This window comes from Anomaloglossus baeobatrachus, chromosome 11, assembly GCF_048569485.1.
Source record: "Anomaloglossus baeobatrachus isolate aAnoBae1 chromosome 11, aAnoBae1.hap1, whole genome shotgun sequence".
Taxonomy (NCBI): domain Eukaryota; kingdom Metazoa; phylum Chordata; class Amphibia; order Anura; family Aromobatidae; genus Anomaloglossus; species Anomaloglossus baeobatrachus.
In genome coordinates this window covers 189,305,097-189,325,025 of record NC_134363.1, presented here as the reverse complement: position 1 = coordinate 189,325,025, position 19,929 = coordinate 189,305,097, and the positions used below count along the sequence as shown (strand labels likewise).

At 52.0% G+C, this 19,929-nt stretch overlaps 1 protein-coding gene across 1 annotated transcript in view; it reads right to left on the bottom strand.

Moving 5' to 3' along the window:
• The window catches only part of SORL1 (sortilin related receptor 1), a 156,103-nt gene that overhangs the window by 109,649 nt on the left and 26,525 nt on the right, over nucleotides 1–19,929 (bottom strand). Inside the window, exons 4-18 of the mRNA XM_075327372.1 lie at nucleotides 19,324–19,485; nucleotides 18,057–18,124; nucleotides 16,524–16,704; nucleotides 11,738–11,839; nucleotides 11,232–11,398; nucleotides 10,826–11,018; nucleotides 10,615–10,729; nucleotides 10,400–10,473; nucleotides 10,226–10,314; nucleotides 9,624–9,802; nucleotides 8,574–8,760; nucleotides 8,231–8,359; nucleotides 1,980–2,065; nucleotides 1,450–1,622; nucleotides 1,224–1,355 (exon numbers count right to left, since the gene is read on the bottom strand). Of these exons, the coding sequence (XP_075183487.1) occupies nucleotides 1,224–1,355; nucleotides 1,450–1,622; nucleotides 1,980–2,065; nucleotides 8,231–8,359; nucleotides 8,574–8,760; nucleotides 9,624–9,802; nucleotides 10,226–10,314; nucleotides 10,400–10,473; nucleotides 10,615–10,729; nucleotides 10,826–11,018; nucleotides 11,232–11,398; nucleotides 11,738–11,839; nucleotides 16,524–16,704; nucleotides 18,057–18,124; nucleotides 19,324–19,485 (2,037 nt within the window). The remainder of the gene's footprint in view (nucleotides 1–1,223; nucleotides 1,356–1,449; nucleotides 1,623–1,979; nucleotides 2,066–8,230; nucleotides 8,360–8,573; nucleotides 8,761–9,623; nucleotides 9,803–10,225; nucleotides 10,315–10,399; nucleotides 10,474–10,614; nucleotides 10,730–10,825; nucleotides 11,019–11,231; nucleotides 11,399–11,737; nucleotides 11,840–16,523; nucleotides 16,705–18,056; nucleotides 18,125–19,323; nucleotides 19,486–19,929) is intronic.

Below are 19,929 nucleotides of genomic sequence, written 5' to 3'. Positions count from 1 at the left end.
CTGCACCAGCAGAATAGTGAGTGCAGCTCTGGAGTATAATACAGGAGGTAACTCAGGATCAGTAATGTAATGTATGTACACAGTGACTGCACCAGCAGAATAGTGAGTGCAGCTCTGGAGTATAATACAGGAGGTAACTCAGGATCAGTAATGTAATGTATGTACACAGTGACTGCACCAGCAGAATAGTGAGTGCAGCTCTGGAGTATAATACAGGAGGTAACTCAGGATCAGTAATGAAATGTATGTACACAGTGACTGCACCAGCAGAATAGTGAGTGCAGCTCTGGAGTATAATACAGGAGGTAACTCAGGATCAGTAATGTAATGTATGTACACAGTGACTGCACCAGCAGAATATTGAGTGCAGCTCTGGAGTATAACACAGGAGGTAACTGTGGATCAGTAATGTAATGAATGTACATAGTGGCTGCACCTGCAGAATAGTGAGTGCAGCTCTGGAGTATAATACAGGAGGTAACTCAGGATGTGTAATGTATGTACACAGTGACTGCACCAGCAGAATAGTGAGTGCAGCTCTGGAGTATAATACAGGAGGCAACTCAGGATCAGTAATGTATGTACACAGTGACTGCACCCGCAGAATAGTGAGTGCAGCTCTGGAGTATAATACAGGAGGCAACTCAGGATCAGTAATGTATTTACACAGTGACTGCACCCGCAGAATAGTGAGTGCAGCTCTGGAGTATAATACAGGAGGCAACTCAGGATCAGTAATGTATGTACACAGTGACTGCACCAGCAGAATAGTGAGTGCAGCTCTGGGGTATAATACAGGAGGTAACTCAGGATCAGTAATGTAATGTATGTAGACAGTGACTGCACCAGCAGAATAGTGAGTGCAGCTCTGGAGTATAATACAGGAGGTAACTCAGGATGTGTAATGTATGTACACAGTGACTGCACCAGCAGAATAGTGAGTGCAGCTCTGGAGTATAATACAGGAGGCAACTCAGGATCAGTAATGTATGTACACAGTGACTGCACCCGCAGAATAGTGAGTGCAGCTCTGGAGTATAATACAGGAGGCAACTCAGGATCAGTAATGTATGTACACAGTGACTGCACCAGCAGAATAGTGAGTGCAGCTCTGGAGTATAATACAGGAGGTAACTCAGGATCAGTAATGTATGTACACAGTGACTGCACCAGCAGAATAGTGAGTGCAGCTCTGGAGTATAATACAGGATGTCACTTCGTACCTCAATTTTTTTAATTCCAGCATCAACCCAATACAGCAGTTGGCTCAGGGGGTCAAACGCCAAGGACTCCACAGTCTCCAGGCCGCTTTTCACAAGGACTTCTTGCCCGGAGCTGCCATTCAGACACAGTCGCTGTGGGAATGGAAACACACGGTGACGTCCTTGCGGTTATTACGTCCTGGCGTGGCACATTCGGTGACCGGGGCAGTGGTGGTTTCGGCGTTACCTGTATGATGTCCAGGGTGACGTCGGCCCAATATAAACAGTTACTTTCATAGTCGAAGTCCAAGGCTACAGCCCCCCGCAGACCCTTCAGCGGCAGCTCCTCGCTGACCCCCGAGGACAGGTCGTGCCGGTAGATGGCGTTCCTCATGGCGTATAAAACAAATTCATTCTCCTCTGTAGGATGAAGGATGGAAGGGACATGAGACGCCCGTCACATGGGACGACAAGGTGCGACGGGGACCCTATATACAGGGGCAATTAGAGGGGCAGGACATACAACTATCTGGACCCCAGAAATGAACATCTCTCCTCTGGCTGATTTGTTACAATGTATCAGTGCAGGGAATGCTGTAGACTGGACAGAGGAGTAACAAACCCTCAGCTGTGAGAAGTCTAATACTTGTGCAGGCGTCGGGCGCTGAATGTGAACGAAGCTTCGACTGACACCGAAGACATGAAAATATGGGGGGAAAATGAAATGCAAAGTATAAAGTATAAGGTATGTTAGAGAGTGAATGTGGATGTCTTTACCTCCCACGGGACACGGGACGTCCTCTCCGTCCAGCCGCGCCTCCACGTCTCCTCCAGAACACGTGTCCCCGGAAATCCTGCGGTAACTAAACCGAGGAGCTGACTGTCAAGACGTGCAGCAATGTAAGGAGATATCTCCGAGATCGAGCGCCAACCACATAAACCCCCGCAGTCATTCACCTCTGCCCGGACCACGACACCCCGAGGACGGGCACCATTATAACTATTTACAGCAGCCTGGACCCAGCGTAATCCCTACAGTGTATCAGGTCCACTCATCCTAATAGATCTGTCCTATATTGGGTCGTATTTTTGGGGGCCGTGTGAACATGAAATCTGCGGCTTTCCAGCGCCCATCACAGGGACTCTGCACAGCGGGTGCTTTATTCCCCTTTTCTGGGCCCCAATGCTTTTTTGTAAAGAAGGTATTATCTATATACCTATATTGTTACACATAACATCTATGTATACAGTGTATCCAGCCATACCCTGTATACACCGCACCTATATACAGTGTGTCCAGCCATACCCTGTATACACCGCACCTATATACAGTGTGTCCAGCCATACCCTGTATACACCGCACCTATATACAGTGTGTCCAGCCATACCCTGTATACACCGCACCTATATACAGTGTGTCCACCCATATCCTGTATACACCGCACCTATATACAGTGTGTCCACCCGTATCCTGTATACACCGCACCTATATACAGCGTGTCCACCCATATCCTGTATACACCGCACCTATATACAGTGTGTCCACCCATATCCTGTATACACCGCACCTATATACAGTGTGTCCACCCATATCCTGTATACACCGCACCTATATACAGCGTGTCCACCCATACCCTGTATACACCGCACCTCTATACAGTGTGTCCACCTATATCCTGTATACACCGCACCTATATACAGTGTGTCCACCCATCTCCTGTATACACCGCACCTATATAGAGCGTGTCCACCCATATCCTGTATACACCGCACCTATATACAGCGTGTCCACCCATATCCTGTATACACCGCACCTATATACAGTGTGTCCACCCATCTCCTGTATACACCGCACCTATATAGAGCGTGTCCACCCATATCCTGTATACACCGCACCAATATACAGCGTGTCCACCCATATCCTGTATACACCGCACCTATATACAGCGTGTCCACCTATATCCTGTATACACCGCACCTATATACAGCGTGTCCACCCATATCCTGTATACACCGCACCTCTATACAGCGTGTCCACCCATATCCTGTATACACCGCACCTCTATACAGCGTGTCCACCCATATCCTGTATACACCGCACCTATATACAGTGTGTCCAACCATATCCTGTATACACCGCACCTATATACAGTGTGTCCCCCCATATCCTGTATACACCGCACCTATATACAGCGTGTCCACCCATATCCTGTATACACCGCACCTATATACAGCGTGTCCACCCATATCCTGTATACACCGCACCTATATACAGCGTGTCCAACCATATCCTGTATACACCGCACCTATATACAGTGTGTCCACCCATATCCTGTATACACCGCACCAATATACAGTGTGTCCACCTATATCCTGTATACACCGCACCTATATACAGCGTGTCCACCCATATCCTGTATACACCGCACCTCTATACAGCGTGTCCACCCATATCCTGTATACACCGCACCTCTATACAGCGTGTCCACCTATATCCTGTATACACCGCACCAATATACAGTGTGTCCACCTATATCCTGTATACACCGCACCTATATACAGCGTGTCCACCCATATCCTGTATACACCGCACCTCTATACAGCGTGTCCACCTATATCCTGTATACACCGCACCTATATGCAGTGTGTCCACCCATATCCTGTATACACCGCACCTATATACAGTGTCCACCCATATCCTGTATACACCGCACCTATATACAGTGTGTCCACCCATATCCTGTATACACCGCACCTATATACAGTGTGTCCACCCATATCCTGTATACACCACACCTCTATACAGTGTGTCCACCCATATCCTGTATACACCGCACCTATATACAGTGTGTCCACCCATATCCTGTATACACCGCACCTATATACAGTGTGTCCAACCATATCCTGTATACACCTCACCTATATACAGTGTGTCCCCCCATATCCTGTATACACCGCGCCTATATACAGTGTGTCCACCCATATCCTGTCCACCGCCATTAACTTGAGAACGGCAGCAGCTATAGGCATAGAAGTGGTGTCTAGGTATAGTAAAGTAGCCATGCGCTACGCAATGAAACCACCTATAGCGCCACCTGGTGGAAAACAACGGCGTTAGCATTTATATCTTGAAAACGAAACGAGATAGAGAAAAAAAGTGAATTACAAAGTTTTGGGCATCATCAATTCAATATGAATCCACACCTTGCACAGAAATGCTGTGATTAGAAGGTGTAAACCTCACAAGGCTGCGGACGTGAAGCGACACCTCATGGAGACCTTCCTACAAGTCATTGGGTATGGGGCTGTGTGGAGTGGCCTCCGCTCTCCTGACCTGACCCCATTGGACTTCTTTCTGTGAGGTCACATCAAACAGCAGGTGTATGCGACCCCTCCACCAACATTGCAGGAGCTACCACCACGTATCACAGATGCTTGTGCAAACGTGTCACCTACCATATTGCACAGCGTGCAGCAAGATACAGTATGCTGTGCAGAGGCCAGATGTGCATTGCAGCAAGATACAGTATGCTGTGCAGAGGCCAGATGTGCACTGCAGCAAGATACAGTATGCTGTGCAGAGGCCAGATGTGCATTGCAGCCAGATACAGTATACTGTGCAGAGGCCAGATGTGCATTGCAGCAAGATACAGTATGCTGTGCAGAGTCCAGATGTGCATTGCAGCAAGATACAGTATGCTGTGCAGAGGCCAGATGTGCATTGCAGCAAGATACAGTATGCTGTGCAGAGGCCAGATGTGCACTGCAGCAAGATACAGTATGCTGTGCAGAGGCCAGATGTGCACTGCAGCAAGATACAGTATGCTGTGCAGAGGCCAGATGTGCATTGCAGCCAGATACAGTATGCTGTGCAGAGGCCAGATGTGCATTGCAGCAAGATACAGTATGCTGTGCAGAGTCCAGATGTGCATTGCAGCCAGATACAGTATGCTGTGCAGAGGCCAGATGTGCATTGCAGCCAGATACAGTATGCTGTGCAGAGGCCAGATGTGCATTGCAGCCAGATACAGTATGCTGTGCAGAGGCCAGATGTGCATTGCAGCAAGATACAGTATGCTGTGCAGAGTCCAGATGTGCATTGCAGCAAGATACAGTATGCTGTGCAGAGTCCAGATGTGGATTGCAACCAGATACAGTATGCTGTGCAGAGTCCAGATGTGCATTGCAGCAAGATACAGTATGCTGTGCAGAGGCCAGATGTGCATTGCAGCAAGATATAGTATGCTGTGCAGAGGCCAGATGTGCATTGCAGCAAGATACAGTATGCTGTGCAGAGGCCAGATGTGCATTGCAGCAAGATACAGTATGCTGTGCAGAGTCCAGATGTGCATTGCAGCAAGATACAGTATGCTGTGCAGAGGCCAGATGTGCATTGCAGCCAGATACAGTATGCTGTGCAGAGGCCAGATGTGCATTGCAGCAAGATACAGTATGCTGTGCAGAGGCCAGATGTGCATTGCAGCAAGATACAGTATGCTGTGCAGAGGCCAGATGTGCATTGCAGCAAGATACAGTATGCTGTGCAGAGGCCAGATGTGCATTGCAGCAAGATACAGTATGCTGTGCAGAGGCCAGATGTGCATTGCAGCAGCCAGATACAGTATGCTGTGCAGAGGCCAGATGTGCATTGCAGCAAGATACAGTATGCTGTGCAGAGTCCAGATGTGCATTGCAGCCAGATACAGTATGCTGTGCAGAGTGCAGATGTGCATTGCAGCAAGATACAGTATGCTGTGCAGAGGCCAGATGTGCATTGCAGCCAGATATAGTATGCTGTGCAGAGGCCAGATGTGCATTGCAGCAAGATACAGTATGCTGTGCAGAGGCCAGATGTGCATTGCAGCCAGATACAGTATGCTGTGCAGAGGCCAGATGTGCATTGCAGCAAGATACAGTATGCTGTGCAGAGTCCAGATGTGCATTGCAGCCAGATACAGTATGCTGTGCAGAGTGCAGATGTGCATTGCAGCAAGATACAGTATGCTGTGCAGAGGCCAGATGTGCATTGCAGCCAGATATAGTATGCTGTGCAGAGGCCAGATGTGCATTGCAGCAAGATACAGTATGCTGTGCAGAGGCCAGATGTGCATTGCAGCCAGATACAGTATGCTGTGCAGATGCCAGATGTACATTGCAGCAAGATACAGTATGCTGTGCAGAGGCCAGATGTGCATTGCAGCCAGATACAGTATGCTGTGCAGAGGCCAGATGTGCATTGCAGCAAGATACAGTATGCTGTGCAGAGGCCAGATGTGCATTGCAGCCAGATACAGTATGCTGTGCAGAGTGCAGATGTGCATTGCAGCAAGATACAGTATGCTGTGCAGAGGCCAGATGTGCATTGCAGCCAGATACAGTATGCTGTGCAGAGGCCAGATGTGCATTGCAGCCAGATACAGTATGCTGTGCAGAGTCCAGATGTGCATTGCAGCAAGATACAGTATGCTGTGCAGAGCCCAGATGTGCATTGCAGCAAGATACAGTATGCTGTGCAGAGCCCAGATGTGCATTGCAGCCAGATACAGTATGCTGTGCAGAGGCCAGATGTGCATTGCAGCAAGATACAGTATGCTGTGCAGAGGCCAGATATGCATTGCAGCAAGATACAGTATGCTGTGCAGAGGCCAGATGTGGATTGCAGCAAGATACAGTATGCTGTGCAGAGGCCAGATGTGCATTGCAGCAAGATACAGTATGCTGTGCAGAGGTCAGATGTGCATTGCAGGAAGATACAGTATGCTGTGCAGAGGTCAGATGTGCATTGCAGCAAGATACAGTATGCTGTGCAGAGCCCAGATGTGCATTGCAGCAAGATACAGTATGCTGTGCAGAGGCCAGATGTGCATTGCAGCAAGATACAGTATGCTGTGCAGAGGTCAGATGTGCATTGCAGCCAGATACAGTATGCTGTGCAGAGGCCAGATGTGCATTGCAGCCAGATACAGTATGCTGTGCAGAGGCCAGATGTGCATTGCAGGAAGATACAGTATGCTGTGCAGAGGTCAGATGTGCATTGCAGCCAGATACAGTATGCTGTGCAGAGGCCAGATGTTCATTGCAGCAAGATACAGTATGCTGTGCAGAGGTCAGATGTGCATTGCAGCCAGATACAGTATGCTGTGCAGAGGCCAGATGTGCATTGCAGCTGACGGGGGACACTAATGAGCGCCATATGCGTGACCTGCATTCAATGTTTTGGGGGGGTCATGGGTTTCATATCATAGCATTTCTGTATGCAAGGTGTGAATTCGCATTGAATTGATGATGCCCTGCAACTTTGTAATTCACTTTTTTTCTCTATCTCGTTCCCTTTTCGAGATAAAAATGCTATCTCCGTTGTTTTCCACCAGGTGGCACTATAGGTGGTTTCATTGCGTAGCGCATGGCTGCTTTACTATACCTAGACACCACTTCTATGCCTATAGCTGCCGCTGTTCTCAAGTTAATGGCGGTGGACAGGATATGGGTGGACACACTGTATATAGGTGCGGTGTATTCAGGATATGGGTGGACACGCTGTATAGAGGTGCAGTGTATACAGGATATGGGTGGACACACTGTATATAGGTGCGGTGTATACAGGATATGGGTGGACACACTGTATATAGGTGCGGTGTATTCAGGATATGGGTGGACACACTGTATATAGGTGCAGTGTATACAGGATATGGGGGGACACACTGTATATAGGTGCGGTGTATACAGGATATGGGTGGACACACTGTATACCTATAACAGGGCTGGTGATCAATGAGATTTTGTTTGCAAATTTGCCCTGTTGTAGGTTTTGATGCCAAAAAAAGGACGTTGTGTGCAAAAATTCTAGAAGTAAAACAATTCTGTCTCTATATTGACAAAACAATACTTTAAAAGCAATAATTAAAAAGTAAAAAAAAATAAAAAATAGCACAAAATCTTGCGCCCATATGTTAACGCCTGATCTAGCTGTGACGTCAGGCGTTGTGCGCGGCGTCGGACAAGACTAGTGTTGCACCGGGTTTGCTCACCCTCGGGTTCTCTTGTAGGTCGTCCCCACTGGACACGGGGAGGGGATGAGGTACAGGCTTCCTGCAAATTCTGGGTCAGGAACACAAACTTCAGAGCGGAGATCCTGATTCAGCTTAAAGCCGTAATCACTGGAGAGATAAAAGGCACCGGCTCAGGAGACGCAGCACTGGAGGCAAGAGCGCAGGGCATGCTGGGAAATGCAGTTCTGCAGCAGCTGTGCAGCCACAGATTTGGAGATGTCATGGGTCCTACAATTACACCCATTGCGGACCGTGTCAGCACCCCCCAAACCCCCCCTGCTGCAATCTACCCGCTGTCATAAATCCTCACAACGTTCCCTACCACTCGAAGTCTTGTCTGGTGCAGGAGCAGTTGGAGGTGGTAATCGGCCGGTCGAAGTCTTCGCCATTGAAGCAGGTGGCGTGCGGCGTCCGCCTCTTGAAAACCGTTTTGCTTCCCAACAAACACTCGTTACCTCGTTCATCGGACGGAGACCACAGCTTATAGTCATTGTCCGTGCAGGGGACTCCTACATAACAAAGAGAGATGCCGTGAAAACCGGGCTGTGGTGCCGGATTATCGGACTTTCCACATCAGAGGTGTCCAATAGATCGCGCTGACGCAGCACGGAGGCTCCTGAAGCCGAGGAGACCACGCTCTGACATAAGCATGGCCGCACTGGACCAAGCGACCTGCACACTGGTGACGTCAGCATCATCGTCAGTGCACGTGCGGCCGAGTGCCAGACTATCAGGACCGTCCTGTTAATCCGGCACGTCAGCCATACTGTGCTGTTACATGCACCTTATGGCCGATTAAGTCAGCTGTCGAATGCTGGAAAAGATGCAGGCTCGCACGCCGGGGTCACACGCGGAGGTCGCACGCAGAGGTCGCACGCAGAGGTCACACGCAGAGGTCACACGCAGAGGTCACACGCAGAGGTCACACGCAGAGGTCACACGCAGAGGTCACACGCAGAGGTCGCACGCAGAGGTCGCACGCAGAGGTCACACGCCGAGGTCACACGCCGAGGTCACACGCCGAGGTCACACGCCGAGGTCACACGCCGAGGTCACACGCCGAGGTCACACGCCGAGGTCACACGCCGAGGTCTCACGCCGAGGTCTCACCTTTACCGGCAGTTGACAGCTGATTTAATCGGCCATAAAGGCAGCGACATGACTGGTGACATACATGTACATCATCAGTCATGAAGGGGTTAACACCCCAAACTCGGGAGCAGTGGCTGGAGCGCAGCAACCTGCAAACCATTTACCCGTCTCCTGTAGACAGGTGATAACTTTGGGAATTCTGCTTTAATGGAGCCCAGTAGTTCAGAGGATGCAAACAATGAAAGCCCCAATCCACCGCTCTACAAATACAGGTCCTCACCAAGGACGTCGCTGGTGTTGACCTGCAAAATAACCCAGCTGTGCCCCTTATGCACATAGGAGCCAAAGATGGTGAACACGGTGCTCTTCTCCCCGGGCTCCGTCAGCAATCCGTACACGATCAGCGAGATGTCAGAAAAGTTAAAGGTTTTCCAGGTTTCGCCTTCATTTGTGCTGTACCTGAGAAAGCGAGAAATGGAGAAATCAACGAGAAAGAAAATGCTTGTCATGAACGACGGACCCCGCGAAGCACGACAGAGCCCGGCCAAGCACGACAGACCCCACGAAGCACGACAGACCCCACGAAGCACGACAGACCCCACGAAGCACGACAGACCCCACGAAGCACGACAGACCCCACGAAGCACGACAGACCCCACGAAGCACGACAGACCCCACGAAGCACGACAGACCCCACGAAGCACGACAGACCCCACGAAGCTCGACAGACCCCACGAAGCTCGACAGACCCCACGAAGCTCGACAGACCCCACGAAGCACGACAGACCCCACGAAGCACGACAGACCCCATGAAGCTCGACAGACCCCACGAAGCACGACAGACCCCACGAAGCTCGACAGACCCCACGAAGCACAACATACTTTAATTGGTTGGTTTCTACTCCTTGTGCAATCGCCACCAACACGCCGCCGTGGTCTCCCCAAGTGCAGAAATGTGGTCCTAAGAGAGACTGCAAAAATGTGACAAAATGAGGAACAAGCAGCAATAAATATGAGAAAAGGGGGAACCAGAGGGAAGCCAAAAGATGGCCTTACCTCTCTCCACCTCACCCCGGCTGTGCTGGACACGTACAGGTTAATTTTACGGATTGTATCTTTCCCCACTGAACCTAGAAAAACAAGAAAAGTCACATGTAACACAAAACACACAAAAAGGCACAAAAAGGCACACGGCGAACATTAAGAAAAAGATAGGGCTGTTAAAGAAAATTGCTGAGATGGGTGTGAAGGTGAGAGCGGCCCATTCTCACCTGTGGCTGCGATTAGCCCCGGTGCGGAGTCCTTGGAGACGATGGGCATGATGCGTCCTTGTGCGGTCACCTGACTGAGCGGCTGCGCCAGGTGGAGCTGACATTCCTTGGAGTTCTGCAATGATAGAGTCCGCAGCGCTCATGTATCGGGGCAGAACGGAGAACACATCATGGCGCTCATATAATGACCCAACACACTGTAACAACTCACCATGCAGCGAGCGGTGTCCCCAAAACCGCTGTACCCCGGGGCCAGCAGATACTCCCACGTCCCTCCTTTGTCAAAAGTGATGACCGAGGCCACGTTCTCCTTGGACAGAGGCCCCGTCAGGGTGTTGGCGATGTACACGCCCCGCACGCCTTTCACACGGTGAATGTCAGCAAATGGCTCGTTCTCGAGAAACCTGGAGACAAGGTACAATCAGTGGCAATCTCTGTGCTGCTGCCTGGACTGATACATTGCAACAAACCCTCCTCTGCGGGGACACCAGGAGTAATGGAGCGCCAGATCTGCAGAAGACGTCTGGAGAAAGTGGAGGCCCTGACCCTGATACTTTTATTACTGAAGGCAATAAGCGGATCTTAGTGGGGTGTGACGGTGCGGAGTGGCACGGTACCTGACGAGCGTCTCCTTCCCGGCTCCGGGGTTAAAGTACAAGATGTTCTCCAGAGACAGCGAGAAGCGCAGACCCTCCACCACCGATATGTACAGGTTGGTGACATTGTTGCTGTGCTTGACACATGCGAACACCTGATCCTCGGAGACGTCAGTGATGTAATATTCCTGTAGAGAGAAGAGGAACATTCCGCTATATATTCCCAGTACCGGATAAGACTAAAAGGGGATAATATATCACAAAAGTGTAAAGCAACGACACATGGCCGCCTGCGTATACCGCCCAATACCGCATGTATTTCATATCTCCTCTTACTGCACACGTCTGTCAGCCAGGCCCTTTACACTGCGGATCACATGTACCTGTGTGACTGGCGCCCTACATAATCCCCGATGTGTGCATTTATATTACCAGCCCACCCCCTCCATGAACGGCGGCTGAGAGTGGGGGGCTCCGCGGTGTGCGGCCCCCGCCCTGCATTGCTGCTCTGATGTTTTTTGACTTACCGTGATTGGATGTCTGGTTATAAACTGCGCCGACTGCATTGGTTTCCGGTTGTAGGAGACCCAGAGCTGCACCGAGGACTGATCCCTACTGCCCAGCAAGTGCTGAAATCAAGGAGCAGAGAAAACACAAGAGTCATGATCCAGTATAAAGGACGGGCAACGTGCCCCGAACACTGACCGCAAGAAGATCCGTCACTGTGTACATACATTACATTACTGATCCAGCGTTACCTCCTGTATTATACTCCAGAGCTGCACTCACTATTCTGCTGGTGCAGTCACTGTGTACATACATTACATTACTGATCCTGAGTTACCTCCTGTATTATACTCCAGAGCTGCACTCACTATTCTGCTAGTGCAGTCACTGTGTACATACATTACATTACTGATCCTGAGTTACCTCCTGTATTATACTCCTCCAGAGCTGCACTCACTATTCTGCTGGTGCAGTCACTGTGTACATACATTACATTACTGATCCTGCCTCACCTCCTGTATTATACTCCAGAGCTGCACTCACTATTCTGCTGGTGCAGTCACTGTGTACATACATTACATTACTGATCCTGCCTCACCTCCTGTATTATACTCCAGAGCTGCACTCACTATTCTGCTGATGCAGTCACTGTGTACATACATTACATTACTGATCCTGCCTCACCTCCTGTATTATACTCCAGAGCTGCACTCACTATTCTGCTGGTGCAGTCACTGTGCACATATCAGGTGTAGCTCTTCTGCAGACTATAGGCCTCCATACGTTCTCCTTTCTTGCAGTGATTGCTCTCTGTTGTCAGTCAGTGTTATATAATATCTAGGTGCAGCTAAAAAGAGGATCTTATGTGAAATAAAGGATCTGACCCCTATTTTTGCAGTAAATAGAAACCATCTGGGGGAGGGGGGGGGGGACCGTGTGACCGCAGCCTCAATATAGAGGACCTCAGCCGCTTTACTGTGGAACAAAGTATCTTGTGATTAGTGACACAAAGTGGCAGCAGAGACAGCGAGCGACAGCAGAGACAGCAGAGACAGCGAGCGATATCAGAGACAGCAGAGACAGCGAGCGACAGCAGAGACAGCGAGCGATATCAGAGACAGCAGAGACAGCGAGCGACAGCAGAGACAGCGAGCGATATCAGAGACAGCAGAGACAGTGAGCGACAGCAGAGACAGCGAGCGATATCAGAGACAGCAGAGACAGCGAGCGACAGCAGAGACAGCGAGCGACAGCAGAGACAGCGAGCGACAGCAGAGACAGCGAGCGACAGCAGAGACAGCGAGCGACAGCAGAGACAGCGAGCGACAGCAGAGACAGCGAGCGACAGCAGAGACAGCGAGCGACAGCGAGCGACAGCAGAGACAGCGAGCGACAGCAGAGACAGCGAGCGACAGCAGAGACAGCGAGCGACAGCAGAGACAGCGAGCGACAGCAGAGACAGCGAGCGACAGCAGAGACAGCGAGCGACAGCAGAGACAGCGAGCGACAGCAGAGACAGCGAGCGACAGCAGCCGCATCCTCATTCCTCCCAGGTCAAGGCCACGGGGCCATGTAGATTTATGGGCCCAGGACCAGACGAGACGAAAGGGGGAATGTGCAGGACTATAGTGGTAACAGGGCGGACCCTACAGCTCCATGTACAGCAGGTCTGCAAAAATCACATCCGCAGCAACCCTACACCCGAACCTACAGCTATGCTGCATCCTCGAGCCTACACCCTACACCCGAACCTACAGCTATGCTGCATCCTCGAGCCTACACCCTACACCCGAACCTACAGCTATGCTGCATCCCGATCCTACACCCTACACCCGAAACTACAGCTATGCTGCAACCCGATCCTACACCCGAACCTACAGCTATGCTGCAACCCGATCCTACACCCTACACCCGAACCTACAGCTATGCTGCAACCCGATCCTACACCCGAACCTACAGCTATGCTGCAACCCGATCCTACACCCGAACCTACAGCTATGCTGTAACCCGATCCTACACCCGAACCTACAGCTATGCTGCATCCCGATCCTACACCCTACACCCGAACCTACAGCTATGCTGCATCCCGATCCTACACCCGAACCTACAGCTATGCTGCAACCCGATCCTACACCCGAACCTACAGCTATGCTGCATCCCGATCCTACACCCGAAACTACAGCTATGCTGCATCCCGATCCTACACCCTACACCCGAAACTACAGCTATGCTGCAACCCGATCCTACACCCGAACCTACAGCTATGCTGCATCCCGATCCTACACCCTACACCCGAAACTACAGCTATGCTGCAACCCGATCCTACACCCTGCACCCGAACCTACAGCTATGCTGCAACCCGATCCTACACCCTGCACCCGAACCTACAGCTATGCTGCAACCCGATCCTACACCCTGCACCCGAACCTACAGCTATGCTGCAACCCGATCCTACACCCGAACCTACAGCTATGCTGCATCCCGATCCTACACCCTACACCCGAAACTGCAGCTATGCTGCATCCCGATCCTACACCCTACACCCGAACCTACAGCTATGCTGCATCCCGATCCTACACCCTACACTCGAAACTACAGCTATGCCGCATCCTCGAGCCTACACCCGAACCTACAGCTATACTCCATCCTCGAGCCTACACCCTACACCCGAACCTACAGCTATGCTGCATCCTCGAGCCTACACCCCACACCCGAACCTACAGCTATACTCCATCCTCGAGCCTACACCCGAACCTACAGCTACCCCGCATCCTCGATCCTACACCCAAACCTACAGCTATGCTCCATCCTCGAGCCTACACCCTACACCCGAACCTACAGCTATACTCCATCCTCGAGCCTACACCCTACACCCAAACCTACAGCTATACTCCATCCTCGAGCCTACACCCGAACCTACAGCTACCCCACATCCTCGATCCTACACCCTACACCCAAACCTACAGTTATGCTCCATCCTCGAGCCTACACCCTACACTACACATAAGCCGCATCCTCGATCCTACACCCGAACCTACAGCTATGCTGCATCCTCGAGCCTACACCCGAACCTACAGCTATGCTGCATCCTCGAGCCTACACCCGAACCTACAGCTATGCTGCATCCTCGAGCCTACACCCCACACCCGAAACTACAGCTATGCTGCATCCCGATCCTACACCCTAAACCCAATCCTACATCTATGCTGTATCCTGATGCCTATCCTGCATCCTCGATCCTACACCCGAAACTACAGCTATGCTGCATCCTCGAGCCTACACCCTACACCCGAAACTACAGCTATGCTGCATCCCGATCCTACACCCTAAACCCAATCCTACAGCTATGCTGTATCCTGATGCTATCCTGCATCCTCGATCCTACACCCTACACCCGAAACTACAGCTATGCTGCATCCTCGAGCCTACACCCGAAACTACAGCTATGCTGCATCCCGATCCTACACCCTAAACCCAATCCTACAGCTATGCTGCATCCCGATGCTATCCTGCATCCTCGATCCTACACCCTAAACCCGATCCTACAGCTATGCTGCATCCCCGGTCCTAGACCCCAGCTGTCGGATCGGGTTTATGGTTTAGGATAGAGGATGCGGGATAGCTGCAGAATTGGATTTAGGACCAAGGATACACTGCAGCTGTAGGATTGTTATTTGGCTTCTTCACTCTAAAACCAAACCTACAACAATATATCCTTTATTGTTCACTGTATCTGTAGGATTGGGATCAAAGTGTAAAATTTATCGTTGACCCAACACCAATCTAAGAGCTACAATGTATCACTGATTGTGCACCTTAGCCCTATCTTAAGCTAATCCTACAGCTACAATGGAGGATACATTGTAGCTGTAGGACCGGGTTTAGGATACATTGTAGCTGTAGGACCGGGTTTAGGATGAAGGATACATTGTAGCTGTAGGACCGGGTTAAGGATGAAGGATACATTGTAGCTGTAGGACCGGATGATTGATACATTGTAGCTGTAGGACCGGGTTTAGGATGTTGGATACATTGTAGCTGTAGAAACGAGTTTAGGATGTCGGATACATTGTAGCTGTAGGACCGGGTTTAGGTTGATGGACACATTGTAGGTGTAGGACCGGGTTTAGGATGTTGGATACATTGTAGCTGTAGGACCGGGTTTAGGATGTTGGATACACTGTAGCTGTAGGACCGGGTTTAGGATGTTGGATACACTGTAGCTGTAGGACCGGGTTTAGGATGTTGGATACATTGTAGCTGTAGGACCGGGTTTAGGATGTTGGATACATTGTAGCTGTAGGACCGAGTTTAGGATGTTGGATACATTGTAGCTGTAGCACCGGGTTTAGGATGTTGGATACATTGTAGCTGTAGGACCGGGTTTAGGATGTTGGATACATTGTAGCTGTAGGACCGAGTTTAGGATGTTGGATACATTGTAGCTGTAGCACCGGGTTTAGGATATTGGATACATTGTAGCTGTAGGACCGGGTTTAGGATGTTGGATACATTGTAGCTGTAGGACCGGGTTTAGGATGTTGGATACATTGTAGCTGTAGGACCGGGTTTAGGTTGATGGACACATTGTAGCTGTAGGACTGGGTTTAGGATATTGGATACATTGTAGCTGTAGGACTGGGTTTAGGATATTGGATACATTGTAGCTGTAGGACTGGGTTTAGGATATTGGATACATTGTAGCTGTAGGATTGTTTTTAGCCCCACAGCTAAAATGTATGCCTTGTCCTATAACAACAATGTATTTTGCATCCGTCCATGTGTCTGCTCGCGGGGGACACTTACCATGGTCTTGGTGGCAAACATGTAGTTGTCCCTGAGCTGGAAGCCGTCCACGTCCTCAATAATCAGCTCTGTGCTCTCTCGAGACTGGAAGTAATCTGTGCTGCGCAGGACGGTGGAGGTGCCCCGGGGCTCATGGCGTTCCACATAAACAGTGCTTGGTTTGTCCAGATGAGCGGAGCCCCTGAGGGGAGAAGACGACAGAACAACTGGTGGGATCGACCTGTAAGACGTTCCCCCCCCATCGTGCCCGCCCGGCGGATCTGCGTCTTTTATAATGTGGTCCCCGGAGATCACGTGGAGGCAGACCACGATACAATGATGAGCGTTACCATGGCCACAGAATTCTAGCACCGTTCCTTTGTGAGTTGAAAGATTTTTTTAGCATATAAAACCTATTTTAAAAAATTAATTAAAGGGACGGCACAGAAAATGGATCTGACCAAAGACAGCTAAATAAAATTCACAGGCATGTGTCAGAGCTGCGGCTGCCAGACGTGGCCATAGGTGTAAAAGCGGGGAGCGGGGAAGCGGGGAGCGGGGAAGCGGGGAGCAGGGAAGCGGGGAGCAGGGAAGCGGGGAGCAGGGAAGCGGGGAGCAGGGGAGGGGGAAGCGGGGAGCAGGGGAGGGGGAAGCGGGGAGCAGGGGAGGGGGAAGCGGGGAGCAGGGAGCAGGGGAGGGGGAAGCGGAGAGCAGGGGAGGGGGGAAGCGGGGAGCAGGGGAGGGGGAAGCGGGGAGCAGGGGAGGGGGAAGCGGGGAGCAGGGGAGGGGGAAGCGGAGAGCAGGGGAGCGGGAAGCGGAGAGCAGGGGAGCAGGGAAGCGGGGAGCAGGGAAGCGGGGAGCAGGGAAGCGGGGAGCAGGGAAGCGGGGAGCAGGGAAGCGGGGAGCAGGGAAGCGGGGAGCAGGGGAGGGGGAAGCGGGGAAGCGGGGAGCAGGGGAGGGGGAAGCGGGGAGCAGGGGAGGGGGAAGCGGGGAGCAGGGGAGGGGGAAGCGGGGAGCAGGGGAGGGGGAAGCGGGGAGCAGGGGAGCGGGGAGCAGGGGAGGGGGAAGCGGGGAGCAGGGGAGGGGGAAGCAGGGAGCAGGGGAGCGGGGAGCAGGGGAAGGGGGAAGCGGGGAGCAGGGGAAGGGGGAAGCGGGGAGCAGGGGAGCGGGGAGCAGGGGAGGGGGAAGCGGGGAGCAGGGGAGGGGGAAGCAGGGAGCAGGGGAGCGGGTAGCAGGGGAAGGGGGAAGCGGGGAGCAGGGGAAGGGGGAAGCGGGGAGCAGGGGAGCGGGGAGCAGGGGAAGGGGGAAGCGGGGAGCAGGGGAGCGGGGAGCAGGGGAGTGGGAAGCGGGGAGCAGGGGAGGGGGAAGCAGGGAGCAGGGGAGCGGGGAGCAGGGGAAGGGGGAAGCGGGGAGCAGGGGAAGGGGGAAGCGGGGAGCAGGGGAAGGGGGAAGCGGGGAGCAGGGGAAGGGGGAAGCGGGGAGCAGGGGAGCGGGGAGCAGGGGAGCAGGGAGCAGGGGAAGGGGGAAGCGGGGAGCGGACCCTGCGGCACCTACCAGTAGAAGGACTTCACGTGCTCCTGGATCATTATCCACGTCTGACCAAAATCTCCGGATTGCCAAAGCTAAAAAATAAAACAACATGTTCTAATTTACATCTAGAAACTGACGACCCGTCCTGCCCCAATACCCCTCACAGCAGAGGGTCTGTGACAATGCATCATTGTCCCTGCACTGACACATTGTAACAAACCATCAGGGCAGGAGATTTGTGCTGCTGACGTGTTTAGCCCCCGGGGATTATCCTCAGCCGTGTGAGCAGATCACGGGCTGGATGGTTTACAAGAGCTTTTGTCGGCAAAATGTTACCGAAAGGTCCTCGATCACCAGAGAGCACAAGAGATCTCCCGGGATCCATCCGTCACCATCGATATAACCGCCCAGGAGAGAACGGGCGGCGCTGTCCTGAGGTTTGTAATGCACCGTATATGGTTATAGAGCTCTATGGGGACAGAGGCCACTGCTTTACCCAGACCGTGGCCCCTCAGGCGAGTACCACAACAGGGGCCACAAATGTTAATTGCAAGTTGTCTTAAAGGAGAGGGTAATTCCCTTGTTAAATTAGTAAAATTGCAATGTGCTTGTAAAAAATAAGCAACTTTCCAAATGACGTCTTACTAAAAATTCTCTTCTTTCTCAAGAATGGAAAGATTTGTACTTCCAGAGTTTACGGCTCGTTGCCTAGGTTACCAGCCTCCTCTGCAGTCTATCAGCGGTGTCCAGTCTCCAGGCAGGGAGTGCAGCACTTGCTAGCACTTCTCTCATCAGGTGGCCCGCCCGCCACACATCAGGTGGCCCGCCCGCCACACATCAGGTGGCCCGCCCGCCACACATCAAGTGGCCCGCCCGCCACACATCAGGTGGCCCGCCCGCCACACATCAGGTGGCCCGCCCGCCACACATCAGGTGGCCCGCCCGCCACACATCAGGTGGCCCGCCCGCCACACATCAGGTGGCCCGCCCGCCACACATCAGGTGGCCCGCCCGCCACACATCAGGTGGCCCGCCCGCCACACATCAGGTGGCCCGCCCGCCACACATCAGGTGGCCCGCCCGCCACACATCAGGTGGACCGCCGCCCACACATCAGGTGGACCGCCGCCCACACATCAGGTGGACCGCCGCCCACACATCAGGTGGACCGCCGCCCACACATCAGGTGGACCGCCGCCCACACATCAGGTGGACCGCCGCCCACACATCAGGTGGCCCGCAGCCCACACATCAGGTGGCCCGCAGCCCACACATCAGGGGCGACCCTTACCTGCTTGTTGGGGTGCAGCTTGTCGTAGCCCAGCACCAGGTTACTGTCATTGCTGTGCAGGAGGAGATCCGTGGGTTTAAATGGAATAGAAAACACCTTCACAGTAGCACAGAAATCTGTCGTGATCCACAGGTAGTTGGCATCGGCATCAACAAAGATGTACTGAAACACAGAAGGAAAAATCAGGGCCAGAAACACACACAAGAAGGGCGTCACTAATGGTCGGGAGACGTGTGGGGCAACCGCCACGCTGCGATATCCCGGGAGGAGACCGGCACCTCGGAGACCGTCTGCACCGCTCTGAAGTATTGGTTTCTATTTCTCACCATTTTAATGGTCTCTTCTTGCTAAGCTCTGGACTGCAGACTGATACCTGCGCTGACACATTGTAGCAAACTATCAGAACAGGAAAGAGATTTATCTGCTGGTGTATTTTGCTCACAGAGGATTGTCTAGATACAAGTGTAACAAAACCTCCTCTGTGAGACGCAAACGATCTGCAGAGATCCCTACATAATCCTCATTCACTGAAAGCAAGCAGAGATCAGGAAAACGGTGAGAGATTTACACAAAGGACATCAATGTGTATCGGACGCAGCACAACCC